The 14,913-nt window shown below is 41.4% G+C and overlaps 1 protein-coding gene and 1 long non-coding RNA gene across 13 annotated transcripts in view; one reads left to right on the top strand and one right to left on the bottom strand.

The window, feature by feature from the left end:
• Window positions 1-863: 863 nt before the first annotated feature.
• Window positions 864-2,304, bottom strand: LOC118235750. The gene is made up of 2 exons (XR_004766911.1): window positions 2,232-2,304; window positions 864-1,520 (listed from the first exon to the last, which is right to left on the bottom strand). It is a non-coding gene; the product is annotated as an uncharacterized LOC118235750 (long non-coding RNA).
• Window positions 2,022-14,913, top strand: part of LOC118235746 (EH domain-binding protein 1-like protein 1) — a 44,379-nt gene continuing 31,487 nt past the window's right edge. For 4 of the 12 annotated variants that reach the window (XM_035433493.1, XM_035433499.1, XM_035433491.1 and 1 more), the window contains exons 1-3: window positions 2,023-2,965; window positions 12,639-12,696; window positions 14,223-14,318. In XM_035433493.1, the coding sequence (XP_035289384.1) occupies window positions 2,862-2,965; window positions 12,639-12,696; window positions 14,223-14,318 (258 nt within the window). In that variant the 5' untranslated portion in view covers window positions 2,023-2,861. Of the gene's footprint in view, window positions 2,966-12,638; window positions 12,697-14,222; window positions 14,319-14,913 lie in introns of all 12 variants that reach the window. The other 8 variants (XM_035433496.1, XM_035433494.1, XM_035433495.1 and 5 more) reach the window with 6 other exon arrangements.

Raw genomic sequence — 14,913 nt, 5'->3', positions numbered from 1 at the left:
CACTTATGTGAGTATGTTATGACTTGAGAGTGACATCACTTCCTGAAGTCGACTAACAAACATGATTAGCTGTTGGTGCCAGGGACCTGGGTCTTTGGTTGCCAAGTTTCGTGCTTTGAGATTGCAAGGTTGGGGGTTTGATTTCTGTTTCGATCACACAAGTCACTTTTATTTGGAATATTTTTTGAGAGGATCGTAAGATAAGTCAAAGCTTGTTTAGTCTATACAGCGAGTCAGTATGTGGTAAATGGTTGCCAGGGCCAGTCATTGTGTTGTGAAAGCACATCCTTTGCTCACTGCAACCCACCTTGCGAATGACTGCGTGGAGGGAAGGGAAGCATCAGGAAACCACGTCTGCCAGCCAACCCAGTCTAGACTGCCGCAAGGGTGAGAGAGAACCGCGCAGCACAGAGAACGCAGCTCACAGCAAACAGCACAGAGTACACAGCTCACAGCACAGCAGTCAGCACAGTAATGCACAATACAACACCACACAGCACATTTAAGGAAGAATATGGTGTGGTAGCTGCACTTTGTCCACCTTGACTTGCTACACGAGTCGGAAGGTTGCAGAAGCGCATCCCAGATGGGGAAGTGTTACACCCTAGGCCTGGTGTAAGGTATTTAACCTGAATCACATTATTAAATATGCAGCCATCCTGGATAGGCATGTGTGCTTAGTAAATAAATAAGTTGGTGAATCAGAATTTCCCTGGGTCTGGGTTTTGTTTTCTTGCTGAATTGGAGTTGACATTTGTGGTATGACGATGTTGTAATCTGTACTTTGTTCCTTTCACAAGTGCGTATGGTTATTATAGGAGTAATAATTACTCACAGATGGACACATAGATAAGAGGCATACATATGTCTGGGAGATATCACCTTTATTAATGTAGCCTTGATTTATATTCACATTTTAAACATTCCAATTTTTTAATAGAGATTTTAAAAAATAAAATCCAAATATTTTTAATGAGAGCAAGAGTTGTGCCCGTTCATTGATCAAACATTCCAAATCTGCCATTGTTATGTTAGAAGAACCAGGCATCCCCCATTTGCCCTATGGGTAAATGAGTATGTTAGCCAGGGAACTTCTCCTGTCCTAAATACTCAACTTTTCCAGTGGATCTCAGGAGGATATGAAGGATATACCAGAATATAACGTGACTGTTGCACAATAAAAAAAAAAAAGTGTAAACTCTTACAGAGTACAAATGTCCTATTGGACTCATGTGTAGGCCTACTATGTTAGAGTTCAATTAACACGGGGTATTTTACTGTGTGGTGCATGTTCTTCTGCAGTCTGAGCGAGCTCCACTTGTGCGAGCCCAGCTGCCTCCGTCTATCCGCCCCTTCTCTCTCTCACTGATTATAAATAAACTTCTGCGCACTCTGGAAAATCCCAGCGTCCTTATTCTCCCAATAGTTTAGGCGCTGTGATAAGAGTCCCCTTCCTCTGCTTGTTTCTCCCCAGATTCTCAGATTCTCCCCCTCCATCCACGCTTTCCCTGTGAGTTCCACTTGGGGGAAGAAACAAAACCAGCTGACCCTAACGAATGTGTTTAAATGGGTAAAAGTGTGCCAATATGGCAATGTTCTTCAGTAGCCTAGTAGCACTAGAAGTAGTAGGCTAGTAGTAGCCTTGTTGTATCCTAATAATAATACACAGTCTCAGGATTTTGTTACACATTCTCAGGATTTTCAGTACATTGGTTTTACATTTACATTTATTATTATTGTTACTATGATTATTATAGGTATACTCATATTGCTATTATGATTTTTCTAGATATAACAGCAACAACAAAAATATGATTATTCTAGACAACAGCAACAACAACAATAATTTAAAAAATAATAACGAGAATAATTTCATGATGTTGTCAATTTCTGTTTCTTACTTCACCTAAGTTAATTGATTAATTTGATAAAGATACAAAGGCTTTTCAGTTCTATAGGATTAATCTTATCAGATTTAAAGGGAAATCCTCCTGACAATATCAATCCTGATTAGGACTGGGAACCATGCTGAACAAACGAGATCCAAAGTCTGAGCGATTATGCCGCTCAGTGTACTTTTACCGACAGTTTGCAGACAGTCAATTTTGCATACTGCTTCATCATCAGTGCTTTGCGTGCCTCTCCCTGTTCCCAGCCTCGCATTTACTTAGCTCTCTGCTCTTCTGTAGTAACCCGAACGTTTTGTCACAGCAAATATCCTGAGGACTTACCTTCGGAAAATGCACTGAAAGTGCTCTTTGGACGGGACTACCAAAACTGCTGTACTTGGTCTGCGATAAAAAAAGACTATGGATTAACCCATTCGTTTCTTGTGTCCGTTTCAACAATTGTTAAGGACCAAGGACTGCACGTCGCAAGCCAGAAGAGCGACTAGGCTACCCTTTGCGTTATGTTAACTGGCTCAAATAACTGTAAATAATAAACATACTGTTTTAAGCGACAATACAATCAGTCAGAAGTTTTGAAACATAGGATAGGCTACCAAGTAAGGAAACATTAAAACGATCTAACGTTAACCTACGCAGTCTATATCATGATTCTGGGTCGGTTCCTCTTATGAGCGGGTAATTAGTTTCCGTACATAGCTTTGTGTTTTGTGCGCGTATTTTTCCGCTAGTTTGCAAGGGGGATGGCGACAATTCGCGAGGACTTCATCTGCCTCCGGAACGATGTCAATGTTTAGATCGACAGCATGCTTGTTTCCCCGAATACGACTCGTCATACGGCAACTGTCAGTGGTTTCTATATCTTTACTACAAGGGGGGGAAGACAAGGCATTGCTATTTAGGTATTAATTATTCCTCCGACATACGCCTTGTCCCAGTAAACCAGCTATCAACATGACTTCGGTCTGGAAGAGACTTCAACGGGTCGGCAAAAAAGCCACGAAATTTCAGTTTGTGGCTTCCTACCAAGAATTGATAGTCGAGTGCACGAAGAAGTGGTAAGTAACTCAAAGCAACACCCGCACCCCCTCTTCCTCCAGCTAGCGAGTTCAACCTAAAGAAAAAAGAACGCGTGACACGAGGGCGTTTCATCCCGTATAAAACATTATCTGATGGGGCATATTGCCCATAATAGCCTACTTTACCCGTTTGATTGAAATTTACATTTGCTTTTCCACTGTGAATGTAATGATGCAGTATAGGCTACTGTAGCCCAACTGAAAGAACGTTTGTGATGGCTTACAGCTAAAAGTGTTGCGTTTCCTGCCCGATGGTGACATTTGACAGCAAGGCTGCCCTGCTGAACTTTGTTAAGGCAATGTGGAAATTGAAAGCTAGATATGATGGTTGCTCGATCGAATGTACTTCCGCGTTGACTTTCTCTAATGCTGGCTTCTTATTGTGAGGCTATCGTCACCAGTAGACTACGTATTTTACAAACGTTATAACATTATACAGTATGATAAAATTAACATTGTAAGTTCGAAGTTGAAATTGGAAATATTTGATATAATACAATGAATCTAAAATGAATTCAACGAACACGTCCCTCCGAATATACCTTAAAATAGAATTGGAACGTGATATAATCATAATAATAATAATAATTATTATTATTGTTGCTATTGTTTTTGTTATTGGTGTTGTTGTCATATTATTAATAGTTTCGACAACAACTGCAACAAAAATTGTCGTATTTTGTCCCATCATTCTGTTTACTTAATTTGCCTGATTGTTTCATTGGCTCAGAATTGACTTCAATTTTTAATTAGGACCTAGTAGACTATTACCCTTGGAAAGGGCATGGAAAGGATGCATGTCAAAGGGTGCAGTGTGTGCACTGTGCGCGTGCATGCATTTTTGTTTGTATGATTTTTGCGTTTGTATGACTTGCAATATTGCATTGATAGGCTGGAGCTATATTCTAAACACATTATTTCCCCTGAAGCAGTCGTGTAGAGCCCAGTCTCGTGCTTCCTTGTGTGGTTAAATTTACATTCCAGCAGTCACTCTGGCTGTCCTGGCCTGTATCATTGCACAGGAAGCTAAAAAGCGAGGAAATAGTCTAACTTCAGCAGTCAGGGAAGAGTTATAACGATATCTATGTAACTAGTCCAAACGAAGACATATGAGATTGTTTTCTTACACCATTTAATGTCTCACATAGGGAGAATTGTGCAACCTTTACAAAAACTACCATAGAATAATGACCTTGCTGTGAGGTTGAATTAAGCAGATAATTCCAGAAAATAGTTTTCCAAAAGACCGAGGCAAATATATTCTGTACATTTCTTGATTTAAAAAAATATGTTGTAGATACTGTATCATGGCTGTCCTTGTTATCATCAGCTTCCAACCCAAAGAGGGGTCTCCAGTGATTAGTCAGCATTCAGTGAGATAATTCGAAGGATCCTGAAACAGTACAAACTTTTTAGCAAATACCATCACAGGCCCAGATTCTAACCATATCATATATTTTTTCTTAAAAACATGTTCATATGCCCGCTGCACCAATAATCTCAGAAACAGGGCAAACAAGGATTTTTATTTTTATTTTTCATTTTGCAAGTAATTTGGGAGTTTGCTATATGTAAGTTTGGATGTGGCAAAAGAAGTTGAGGAGGACGGGAAGATTTGCCTCTTATTTGGTTGCAGCGTGGATGTGTCCTGTTAGTGCGGCGCATTGAACCGTGGCTGGTGTAGCACGGCTGGTCTGATGTAGCGACACACGCGCAGGTCATTTGGCTGCTCATCACAGCGGAAGGTTGTGTTCCTGGAAAGCCTTCTTCAGGTTTCTGAAGTCACTCCAGACTAGTGCATGGTTATGTGGTATAAATATTTATTCAGTTATTCTCTCTCTCGCTCTCAAAGTTAATTTAGAATGGAATTGAATGTAAGTATAAAAGTATTATTCAAAAATAGAAAACATCAATTATTTTTTGAACAAAGGATTTATTATTTATTAAGTGGGGAGCAGGCTAGCCTGCAACAGGTATGACCCATTTAACTTGGAATATCATGCACCAGTGTAATTAAGCAATATCCCTGAGTTGATAGAAAGAAATGCTATAAATTACACTCTCACCTTATTAGTTGTGCCTGCTGATAGGATACAAATAAGCTTATGGTTCCCAGTACTCCTTAGTGAGCAGTTTTTATGCTGTGTGCAAGAAAATATGTTTATAGTTTAGAGTACAGACCAAATAGATCAATTAAAAAACAATGAAATCAGTTATTTATTTAACTTTGTGCCTTTACCAAGATCTAAAATGAGACTAGAGGGACAAAGGGTCAATACATTTGGTGGCGCTGGTAAATATAGACTGCATTACCCAAATTCCTTGAGTAAATGTACTGACCTAAGGAAAACCCCTGTGTGCTCTCTGGTCCATTTTGTATTTGTGTGTGCGACACATTGTGCTTGAGTGTTATGAACAATTACCATGTTAAAGAATGACATTTTTGTGAATAAAAGCCAAATAGCCCGCTGGTCATGCTGGGAAATGTTTTGGATTTTTGGTGATAATATCATCAACTTGAATAATATGCATTTGTCTAGTTTTTTAAATATAGCCGCAGGGCAACTTCTGAATTTGTATTTACAAAGATGTCTCCTCTACAGTATACACAAAGATGCTTCACTACAAAGCAAAGTGCATTTGGACATGCGACATGGGGAAGCCAATGATCACTTTCATTTATCCATCACTATTTAAAACTATTTTACATCATTAACCATTCATGTTCAATAGAAATGAAATGGGTGAAACAGGGTCGTGTGCCACTTGCTGTAATAATGGAAAAGCTGAAGCCATTTAGACATTGATGCAAAGCCACAACAGGCGTATTGGACTGGTGTTACCTCAGAGAGTGGGACAGATGAGTCATACAAAACCTTCGGTAGGCATGAAGGCCCCTTGCAGGGCTGTGTTTGACTTGCCTGTAATTTTTTCTTGTGGGCACCAGTGGCTTGGAGCCAGTTTGGGTTGTTCTGCTATAACGGTTTTGCCTTTTAAAACACTGTGCCTATTTTTAACTTTAACTTTGAAAATAGTCCGCCAATTCTGAAGTTTTGTGAAGATTTTCATTACTGTCCACTGTGCCTCAGCTGTGTAAGCCTGTGTCACTACCTGGCTCAAGAGCCATGACAAAAAGGGAGACACCCACTGACACATTTAAAAGTTAGCAAGTTCACATTTATTCTAACTAACCTAATTATACAAAAAAGGACAAATGTAAGGGTGTGAAAGTCAGCATTATCAGTAGTGTAGGTGAGTGGATGTGTGAAAGGTATACTGAAGCAATGTATGGTGTAAAACCAAAAACACAGCCAACACCTAAACAGAAGCCAAAAGGTGGGGAGAGAGCTCCTCCCCAATCTGGAGACAGGCATCTTAATCTCTCTGGGAGCCCTGGACACAGGTGCTCCCAACTGCACCAACGACCCTCAGCTCCGCCCTTTAGGCACCTGTGAACAATACCACAATGAGCAGCATGGGCAGCAGGTTAGGGGGTCATACAGCCTATATAAAAGCTTTCTTTTTGGAGACAGCTATCATGCCTTGCACATTTTTTTCCCCTGTAATTTTGATTGGAATATGAATATTGCGTGTTTTCTACATGCTCCAACTTAATGTCTCATCAGGTAAAACGTATTTAAAACATGCAATTTGTTTGATTAGCTTTTATCTAACTAGAAGAAAGCAAATTAGGTGTCCAATAAGGTTAAAAGGTCTGTTGGGCTGGAGCTGGTAACCAAAGAAGCTGCACCCATTATTGCCACAAGTATGTCCCATATCTCTGTGTGTCACTTTTAGTTCCGGGACACACAGACATTTGGGAATCAGAGTCACTGGTAGTTTGTGCTACAAAGGGACAGTACTTGGGTGTTGGTGATGTCACAGGAGGAAGGTGTTGGTGTGATGTCACAGGAGAGAAGTGTTAGTGTGCTGTCACAGGAGAGAGGTGTTGGTGTAATGTCACAGGAAGGAGGTGTTGGTGTGCTGTCACAGGAAGGAGGTGTTGGTGTGCTGTTACAGGAGAGAAGTGTTGGTGTGCTGTTACAGGAGAGAAGTGTTGGTGTGCTGTCGCAGGAGAGAGGTGTTGGTGTGCTGTTGCAGGAGAGAGGTGTTGGTGTGCTGTTACAGGAGAGAAGTGTTGGTGTGCTGTCGCAGGAGAGAGGTGTTGGTGTGCTGTTGCAGGAGAGAGGTGTTGGTGTGCTGTCACAGGAGAGAAGTGTTGGTGTGCTGTCGCAGGAGAGAGGTGTTGGTGTGCTGTTGCAGGAGAGAGGTGTTGGTGTAATGTCACAGGAGAGAAGTGTTGGTGTGCTGTTGCAGGAGAGAGGTGTTGGTGTGCTGTTGCAGGAGAGAGGTGTTGGTGTGCTGTCACAGGAGAGAAGTGTTGGTGTGCTGTCACAGGAGAGAAGTGTTGGTGTGCTGTTACAGGAGAGACTTGTGTGATGTCACAGGAGAGAGGTGTTGGTGTGCTGTCACAGGAGAGAAGTGTTGGTGTGCTGTCGCAGGAGAGAGGTGTTGGTGTGCTGTTACAGGAGAGAAGTGTTGGTGTGCTGTCGCAGGAGAGAGGTGTTGGTGTGCTGTTACAGGAGAGACTTGTGTGATGTCACAGAAGAGAGTTGTTGGTTTCTGGTCACAGGAGAAAGCTGTTGCATATGGGACTTGGAGTGGAGTGCAGTGTGTGGACACCGGACAGATGTGTGGCATGTCCATCCTGTTTATTTTGGGCCTGCATTTATAGCAGAATCTTGTATATAGCCTTATATATATTCAGGGGAACTACAACTTTTTCATTTATCCTTTTTAGACAATTTTTGATATGATATAAAATCATATAACAATCTGTCATAACTTTTCAGAACCAATAGACTTTTTATTTTACTGTATTTTAGGAAATCCCTGTCAGCAAATCAGTAGGCATTCAAGCCTGAGCCTTGATTTATAGTATGGGTGGCATGTTTAAACAGAGCAGTACTCTTTGGTTGCATATGCTTGCTAAACAATGCTTAATCAACTGGCAAACCTGGCCTGATGTTAAAGACAGGGATCCGGTCTGAGCATACCTGTGAATGTGCAATACCAGATGTTTAAACTCAGGGTCTTCCAAGTGCTGATTTTAATCACTGTTTCCAAAGTGCGCTCTTCAGATTAGCAAATTACAACACACTTGTGTGGAAAATCAACAACCCCTTGAGATTAATGGCAATTCCGAGGCTGAGAAACATTTAGGAAAGAATGAAAAGATAAAAATACTGTAAAGGTTTTTTTTAACAAACATTGCATTCCTTTGACATACTTGGCAGTCAAGGGGAGAAAGTCTGGTACTTTTCATATGGCTTTAAACTAAGCATTAAGTTGAACTGTTTTGGTTCCACATTATGAATGTAGACTATGTCCTTTTGCTAGCGTGGACGGTAGACAGGCTAGTGAGCTATCTTACATTATCAATGATGACAGTGCAGTGTGAATTTTTTGAATTGTGACACACAATCAAGGAATTGACAGGATGGTGTGTAGCAGGGGTGAGGCAGACTAGTTGATTATTTTCATATTTGACATTTGACCATTGCTATGTCACTAGTCAGTTATTAGACCCAGTGTAAATTCCTTTTAATAAAGAAAAAGCTTTTTATTAAAAACAAATTTGTGATAGAGTACAAAACCCTGAATTGAACATGTTTATTTCAGAATGAATTAATTTTACAAATATCTCACCCAAAATGTATGAGAATATCTAGATCCCTCTTTATTTTATGTTCCATACTGCATAAAAAAATAATTGTAAATTGGGGGGTCTGATTATTTTAATGTATAACCATGGGAAAAACAAAATATGAAAATATCAAGATAATAAAATTATGAATTCTCAAAATAAACTGTATGTTTATCAGCTGGTAAACCCCATTGTTTGTAGTTTGTAAAGCTGGAAATTGTACTGTATAGTATTGCATAGTACTGTTGGAAGAATGTCTTGTTGTCCAGTGAGAAAAACAGAGGCGTAAACTGGACTGCACTGGGTTGGGGTTCGAAAGGCTGGCTGAGCAGGTGGGTTAGACATCGTCACCAGGCTCAGCTGGGGGTGGGCGGTCGCAGCTGGGTCTGGCGTTCACGAGCTCGGACAGCTGACGCTGCGTCATGCCACCGCCTCAGACCCAAGACAGACTTTCCGGTGGTGACCGACCGCGGGGGTAGAGCGCTCTCTGACCTCATGCTTTAGCCAGCCAGGCCCCCTATCTATTTTTAATGCCCCACGCCACCCTCCCGCTCCCTCATAGCTTCCCCACCCAACGTGGCCTTTATGTCCTATTTGCACCGATGCTATAACTAGCCTGCAACTTGAGAAAGGACGAAAGAACTGCCACTGGGACGATCTCTCACCCCCCTGTGGATTTCCCACTGTACAGCTGTCGGTTCAGTGCTAAAGCAACATAGCCTAACCCCACTCTGCCAGCCCAACACATCACCCCCCTCTCCAGCCCACGTCATTTTCAAGATTCAGCATTTTTGTGACAAAAAAAATACAATGAAAAGAGAAAAAAGATAAAAGGTCATGAAACAAGTAATAATTTATTCCAGTGATTCTATTCCCATGTGTTCTGGAAAGTGTACTGGAATGTGTCTAGGGAATCAGAGATTCCACAGGGGTTTTACTGGGAATTTTGTCCAAGGCAATTCACACGAGACCCTCATGTTTGATAACGGAGGCATGCGTGAGTTACCTTCCATTAGTCTGGTTATGTCTGAGAAAAGGCTTTCACTCTTCATTTAGAATATTCTGCATATTTGCTTCTCATATTTTCCCATTTAGGGTCAATTGTATCTTCTGTGTGTCACACTAAAAGCAGGCCTTTATGAAAGCCCAACAATACTAAAAAAGCATGATACTGTGGAATAATATTTAATCCAAAAAGCACCAAGAGATTCGGAAGCACCTTTCGGACACCGCAATCCAGGTGCTATTCATTTCTGTTTATGAAAAACGTAGCGGTAAGGAGTCCAGACCTTTGAAACAACCTGCTGCAAGATGTTTTGTGGTGGGCGGGGCTTTTTTGTACTTTCCATATTTAGGGAGGACTGGATAGGCCACACCCTCTGCATGTAAACAGAACTGAAACCAGAGCCAAAGACCAGAGCCAGAATGGCTCTTCCTGTCATTCTCATGTGGGGTCAAAGGTCAGCTTTTACTGTATGTGCAAAGGAAACAGGAAAATCCATTTTCCAGTTTTCTCTGGCTACTTAAAATTTGCATTTGGTTGGAATGGTTTCTCAAACTTAATATTTCATATTTGGTAACAAATATGTTTCTGCCTTACTGCCTTTTTTTATTTCAGTTACATAACACAGAAAATGTTTTTTTTAAAATTAGAAATAGCATGTATTATACATGTTGACAACTTTTTTGAATGCTTGAGCAAAGATTCTCAGCTTTCACTTTCTTTTGTTTTTACTTAAAGGCTCTGTCCTTTGCTGACAGGCACCTAAATTATTTTTCAGCGTGATTTTAATAGAACACATCTGTTTGTCTTGGTAAGCGGCCATGGAGAGGAAACATCTCTACGTCACTGAAGGCCGAGGGGGACCGTTACCAAGCAGCACACACATCTGCTCTCAGGCCACTTTCTTCATTGTTTGAAACCTATTCCTCCGACTGGAGGCACATTCCTAACTGCTCTCCGTATTTGTTGTTGCCGTTCTAAACCAGGGGCCGTTCCTGGTGGTTCCCGTGTGACTGCGGCCGTCTCAGTCCAGCTCCGTTGCGGACAGTAATGCTCATCTCGTGATGGATGTCTGAACAAGACCGTGCCTGTCTGTAACTTCAGCCTCTCAGCTTAACTGTGATGACAAAACAAACGTAGAGAACATTGAGCAAAGCAGGAATATAAGCAAACAGTGGAGAAAAAGCCATTCATATAAATATTAAAAAGCAAAACTATCTTAAGTTTAATTTGGACATTTGTTTTTTAAAAAGGACTGTGGCAGCGTTTTTAACTTCACATTAATATTTTTTTTTCGGGTGCCAGGGTTGTGCTACCACGATACCAGTTTCAAATATGTTCAGGTAGCCACTAGCCTCTATAAAACAGTCAGATTTTCAGTACATGGTGTACTTTTACTTTTTTCTATTTCATGTAGCACCAGTGAGGCACTGAATAACATGAGGAATACCTTCAAAATTCCTTGAGAGGCTTTTGTGGGGGGTTGGGGTGTGGAATTGTTATTATGCATTTCCATTGTTTTTTTTTTCCTCGTCACTCTTGGACGGGTTCTAGCATCTCAGCAGCTGCTTTTGATTTGAGATAAAGGCTGATCTCAGTTCAGCAGTGAGCTTCTAACGTGGTCTGCACTGAGAAACCTACGATACTGAGTGATGTCATATGTGGGCTCTCCTGTGGGTTTAGCTTGGTTCTGCATGGTCCCGCTGAGGCAGTGTGGAGTATGGTGTGTAAGTGTGTGTTTGTGAGTGTGTGTGAGTGTGAGTGTGAGTGTGTGTGTGTCCTGGGTTTATGTTACTGGTAATAATAATATTATAGTGTACGTGGAGTATGCTTAAGCGACAGGGGTTTGCACTGTCCGAGGCAGAGATCAACAGAAATGCCACACTTTCATCAAAATTCTTTTTTTGCTGCTATAGTTATACTGAAAAATGCAGATTACAGGGAGTGATCAGTAAATATGCAAAAATAGCATGAGGGAGGGTGGTATTCCATGTTTTAGCTTTAATGATTTTATTTCATTATTGAGTAAAAATCTGATGCAAGTCAAAATATAGATATTGTCACTACCCCACCGCTATTACACCCTACCCCCCCCTGCCACCAACCCCCATGATTCACAGAAAGAAAAGTATTTGTTCTGATGGTGGTGGAAGCACACGTGTGTTTGTGTGAGTATGTGTGTGTCTGTGTTCCTGTGCCTCTGTACCTGTGCCTGTGCATCCAGTTTGTGTGTGTATGTGTGTGTGTGTGGTGTGGTTAGTGTGAGGAAGGGTGTGTCTTTGTGAGAGAAATTGTTATTGTACAACTTTTTTTACTAAACCACGTCAGTACACCCATCTCTCCAAGTTTCTTTCTTTCTTTCCCTCTTTCTTTCTTTCACTCTTTATCTTTCCTCCCTCCTCTGTCTTGAAACTTCTTATGAATATACCCTACTTGTCTTCTTCAGTTAATTATTGCCTGATATCAACAAGATAACTAGAAGGGAGTTGGAGGTAATGTTATCCAAAATGAATTGATCATTTTGAATTTACTAAAGAGTTTTTCTCAAGGTAATTAATTGTGGTTACTTGTCTATTTTTTGTACAGTACTGATGACATACAAAATTCTGTAAAAATCTTCCCTAGAGAAGATTGTTATGTTTGTGGCCCAGTGCCGTTGAGGATTGAAAGGTGAAAGGTCACCGAAAGCTTAGATTTACCGAGGCCTGGCAAAGATATGGCTGATAACAGGGGGTCTTATCGAGGCTGTCTGTACTGTGTGCCTGTGCATGAGGGTGCGTGACTGTGTGCACATGTGCAGTCTTCTGCATAAACACTTCCACAGAATGAGCGTGCGTGTTGTACATCTCACTGCTCCACATCTTTCTGGTTTTCCTGTAATGTTAATGTGATGTTAATGTAATGTTGGTGTGTAATATGATACCTGTGTTGTGTGATTGCAGGCAGCCAGACAAACTGAGAGTGGTGTGGACCAGGAGGAATAGACGAATCTGCTCCAAGGTAAAATGTGATAAAACCAACAATTATACTATTAATTATGACTGTTATTTTACTTAAACATATAAATATCAGTCATGGAGTTCTTATAGGATTTAAAGCAGTAATCATAGTCTTTAACCATAAAAAACACAAACAGTTAATTCATTATTAAGTGCTCATAGTATTGACTCTGTGGATTACCTTCTCTTGGGAGACTCACACAACCCTTTCACGCAGCTGTAAGGATTAGTGAAGCTACCCAGCCTGGCACCCCAGGCTCAAACACACAACCACTTGGTTGCAAGGCCAGAGGCTCTATACTGCCTCCTCTGGCTAAAGCATTAACAGCGGCAGCAGCAGCAGGGAGGAACATAAGTTAAAATGGCATGCGCAGGTGTAACACTGAGTAACGGTTGTGGCGGCAGTGGCTGCCCTTTCAGTTGTGATGTAAAACACGACACCTGTAGTAAAATTCAGGTCTGTTGGAGAAATATGGGCATTTATTTACATTAGTGCTGTAGAAGTGTAGAATATCCTAAGTGTTGATGCAGGATACTGCATGCATGGCTCATCTTTCATAGGGTTCATATCTCGAGCAGAAATGGAGTGATGTTGGCTCTTAGCACTTCCTACAATATCTATATTGCCCTTTATCATGTCTTATGCCTTCTGTACTGGCGTTTAGCACTCCATACTCTATCTGTATTGACCTTTAGCAGTCCGCACAGTATCTATACTGACCTTTAGCATTCCCTATAGCAGTGGTGCACAAACGTCTTCAGTAACGACCCGGAGACAACAGCCATGCCTATATACATGTTTTGTTTTGATTACTTAAAATCTAAAGGAGAAAGTTGCTGAAATTAGCTGACAATTTACCCTCTCTCCATTTAAAATAAATTACTTGTGGCGAGATGTTATAAATCTGGGGTAACTCATAATGCCCATAATGATTTGAGGACCCAATAGATTTCTCCCCCTATAATATCTATATTGGACTTTGGCATTCCATGTGGTATCTCTTTTTGCCTCCATACAGTCTTTGTGCAAGTTATATATACACCACCCACGGGCTCTTGCTGAGGCTCTGGTTCTTTGTGTAGTGACACACCCTGTAGTCTTGATCAAATCCTGACCATACCTGTTCTGTGGCCAGTAGTTCCAATGGGAAATGCATTATTGACCACTGGGTCACCCAGTGAGCAAGGGTTTGACTAGCCAGGGTAAGAACTTTGGTCCCCTAGTCCATCAGGTATCTGTGATATGCTTTTTAAGTTCTAAATGAAAAGTACTGCTTCTTTTGAGGACTGAAATTTCTTTAGACTTTCCCCCTTGGAAATCTCTGAGGGGCAACGGAGGTTCTGCTAGTGGACACAGTTGACCCCAGGCTCAGCAGTGGAGGAGCCCTGCAGTACCCCAGGCAGTCTGGAGACAGATTCACACTTTTTCCTTCTCAGTTCGCAGTGCCCTGATTTGTGCTTGTTGGAAGGTTTTTGCTGTTGGTTTTCACCCGGTTCTCACCTGGTTCTGGTCATGTGTCTGTCCAGCTTCACGGATGGCAGCCTGGGATCAAGAACCCATACCGGGGGATGGTGGTGTGGCCGGTACCGGAAAACGTGGACATCACTGTCACACTATTCAAGGTACGCCTGTCAGGAACACAAACATACTGAACTGTGAGGGGAGTCGTGGGTGGGTGGTGACCCTCAAAAACAGTTTGCTTTTCTGAGAGGAAGGCAAGTATACATGAAATGAAATGTCAAACAAAAAAAGGCTCTGAGCAACCGAGTGCACTAGTACCCGCCTTGTGCACTGCACACAGAATCAATGTATTCTGCACATTTTGCCATTCATTCATACATGCACCCCAAGCAACAGGTTGACAGTTGCAATAAAAAACATTTCAACTGTGGTCATGTTGTATGGAGATCAACAATAATGGTGAATCATCTCACAGCAGGGCACAAGGGAGTTATGAGTGGTGGACAGATGTCATCCACAACGTGACCAATACAAACATTCCATTAGAAAAAACTGAACAACCCCAAATTGTGTGCATTTCTCAATAAGCAAGTAATCAATGAAAGAGCAAGGTTCAGACTGACCAACAAAAGTCAAACCTGAGCCATGCAAACCCAAATGGGGCAGTTGGTATTCTGTAGTGACACAGCATCCCCAGTACCTCAGTGTCTCTTCCAGATTTGTGGAGCTGTAGATGAACGTGTCACCAAATACCAC

Source organism: Anguilla anguilla, chromosome 9, assembly GCF_013347855.1.
Source record: "Anguilla anguilla isolate fAngAng1 chromosome 9, fAngAng1.pri, whole genome shotgun sequence".
Classification (NCBI taxonomy): Eukaryota; Metazoa; Chordata; class Actinopteri; order Anguilliformes; family Anguillidae; genus Anguilla; species Anguilla anguilla.
This window is presented reverse-complemented; position numbering and strand designations above follow the sequence as displayed.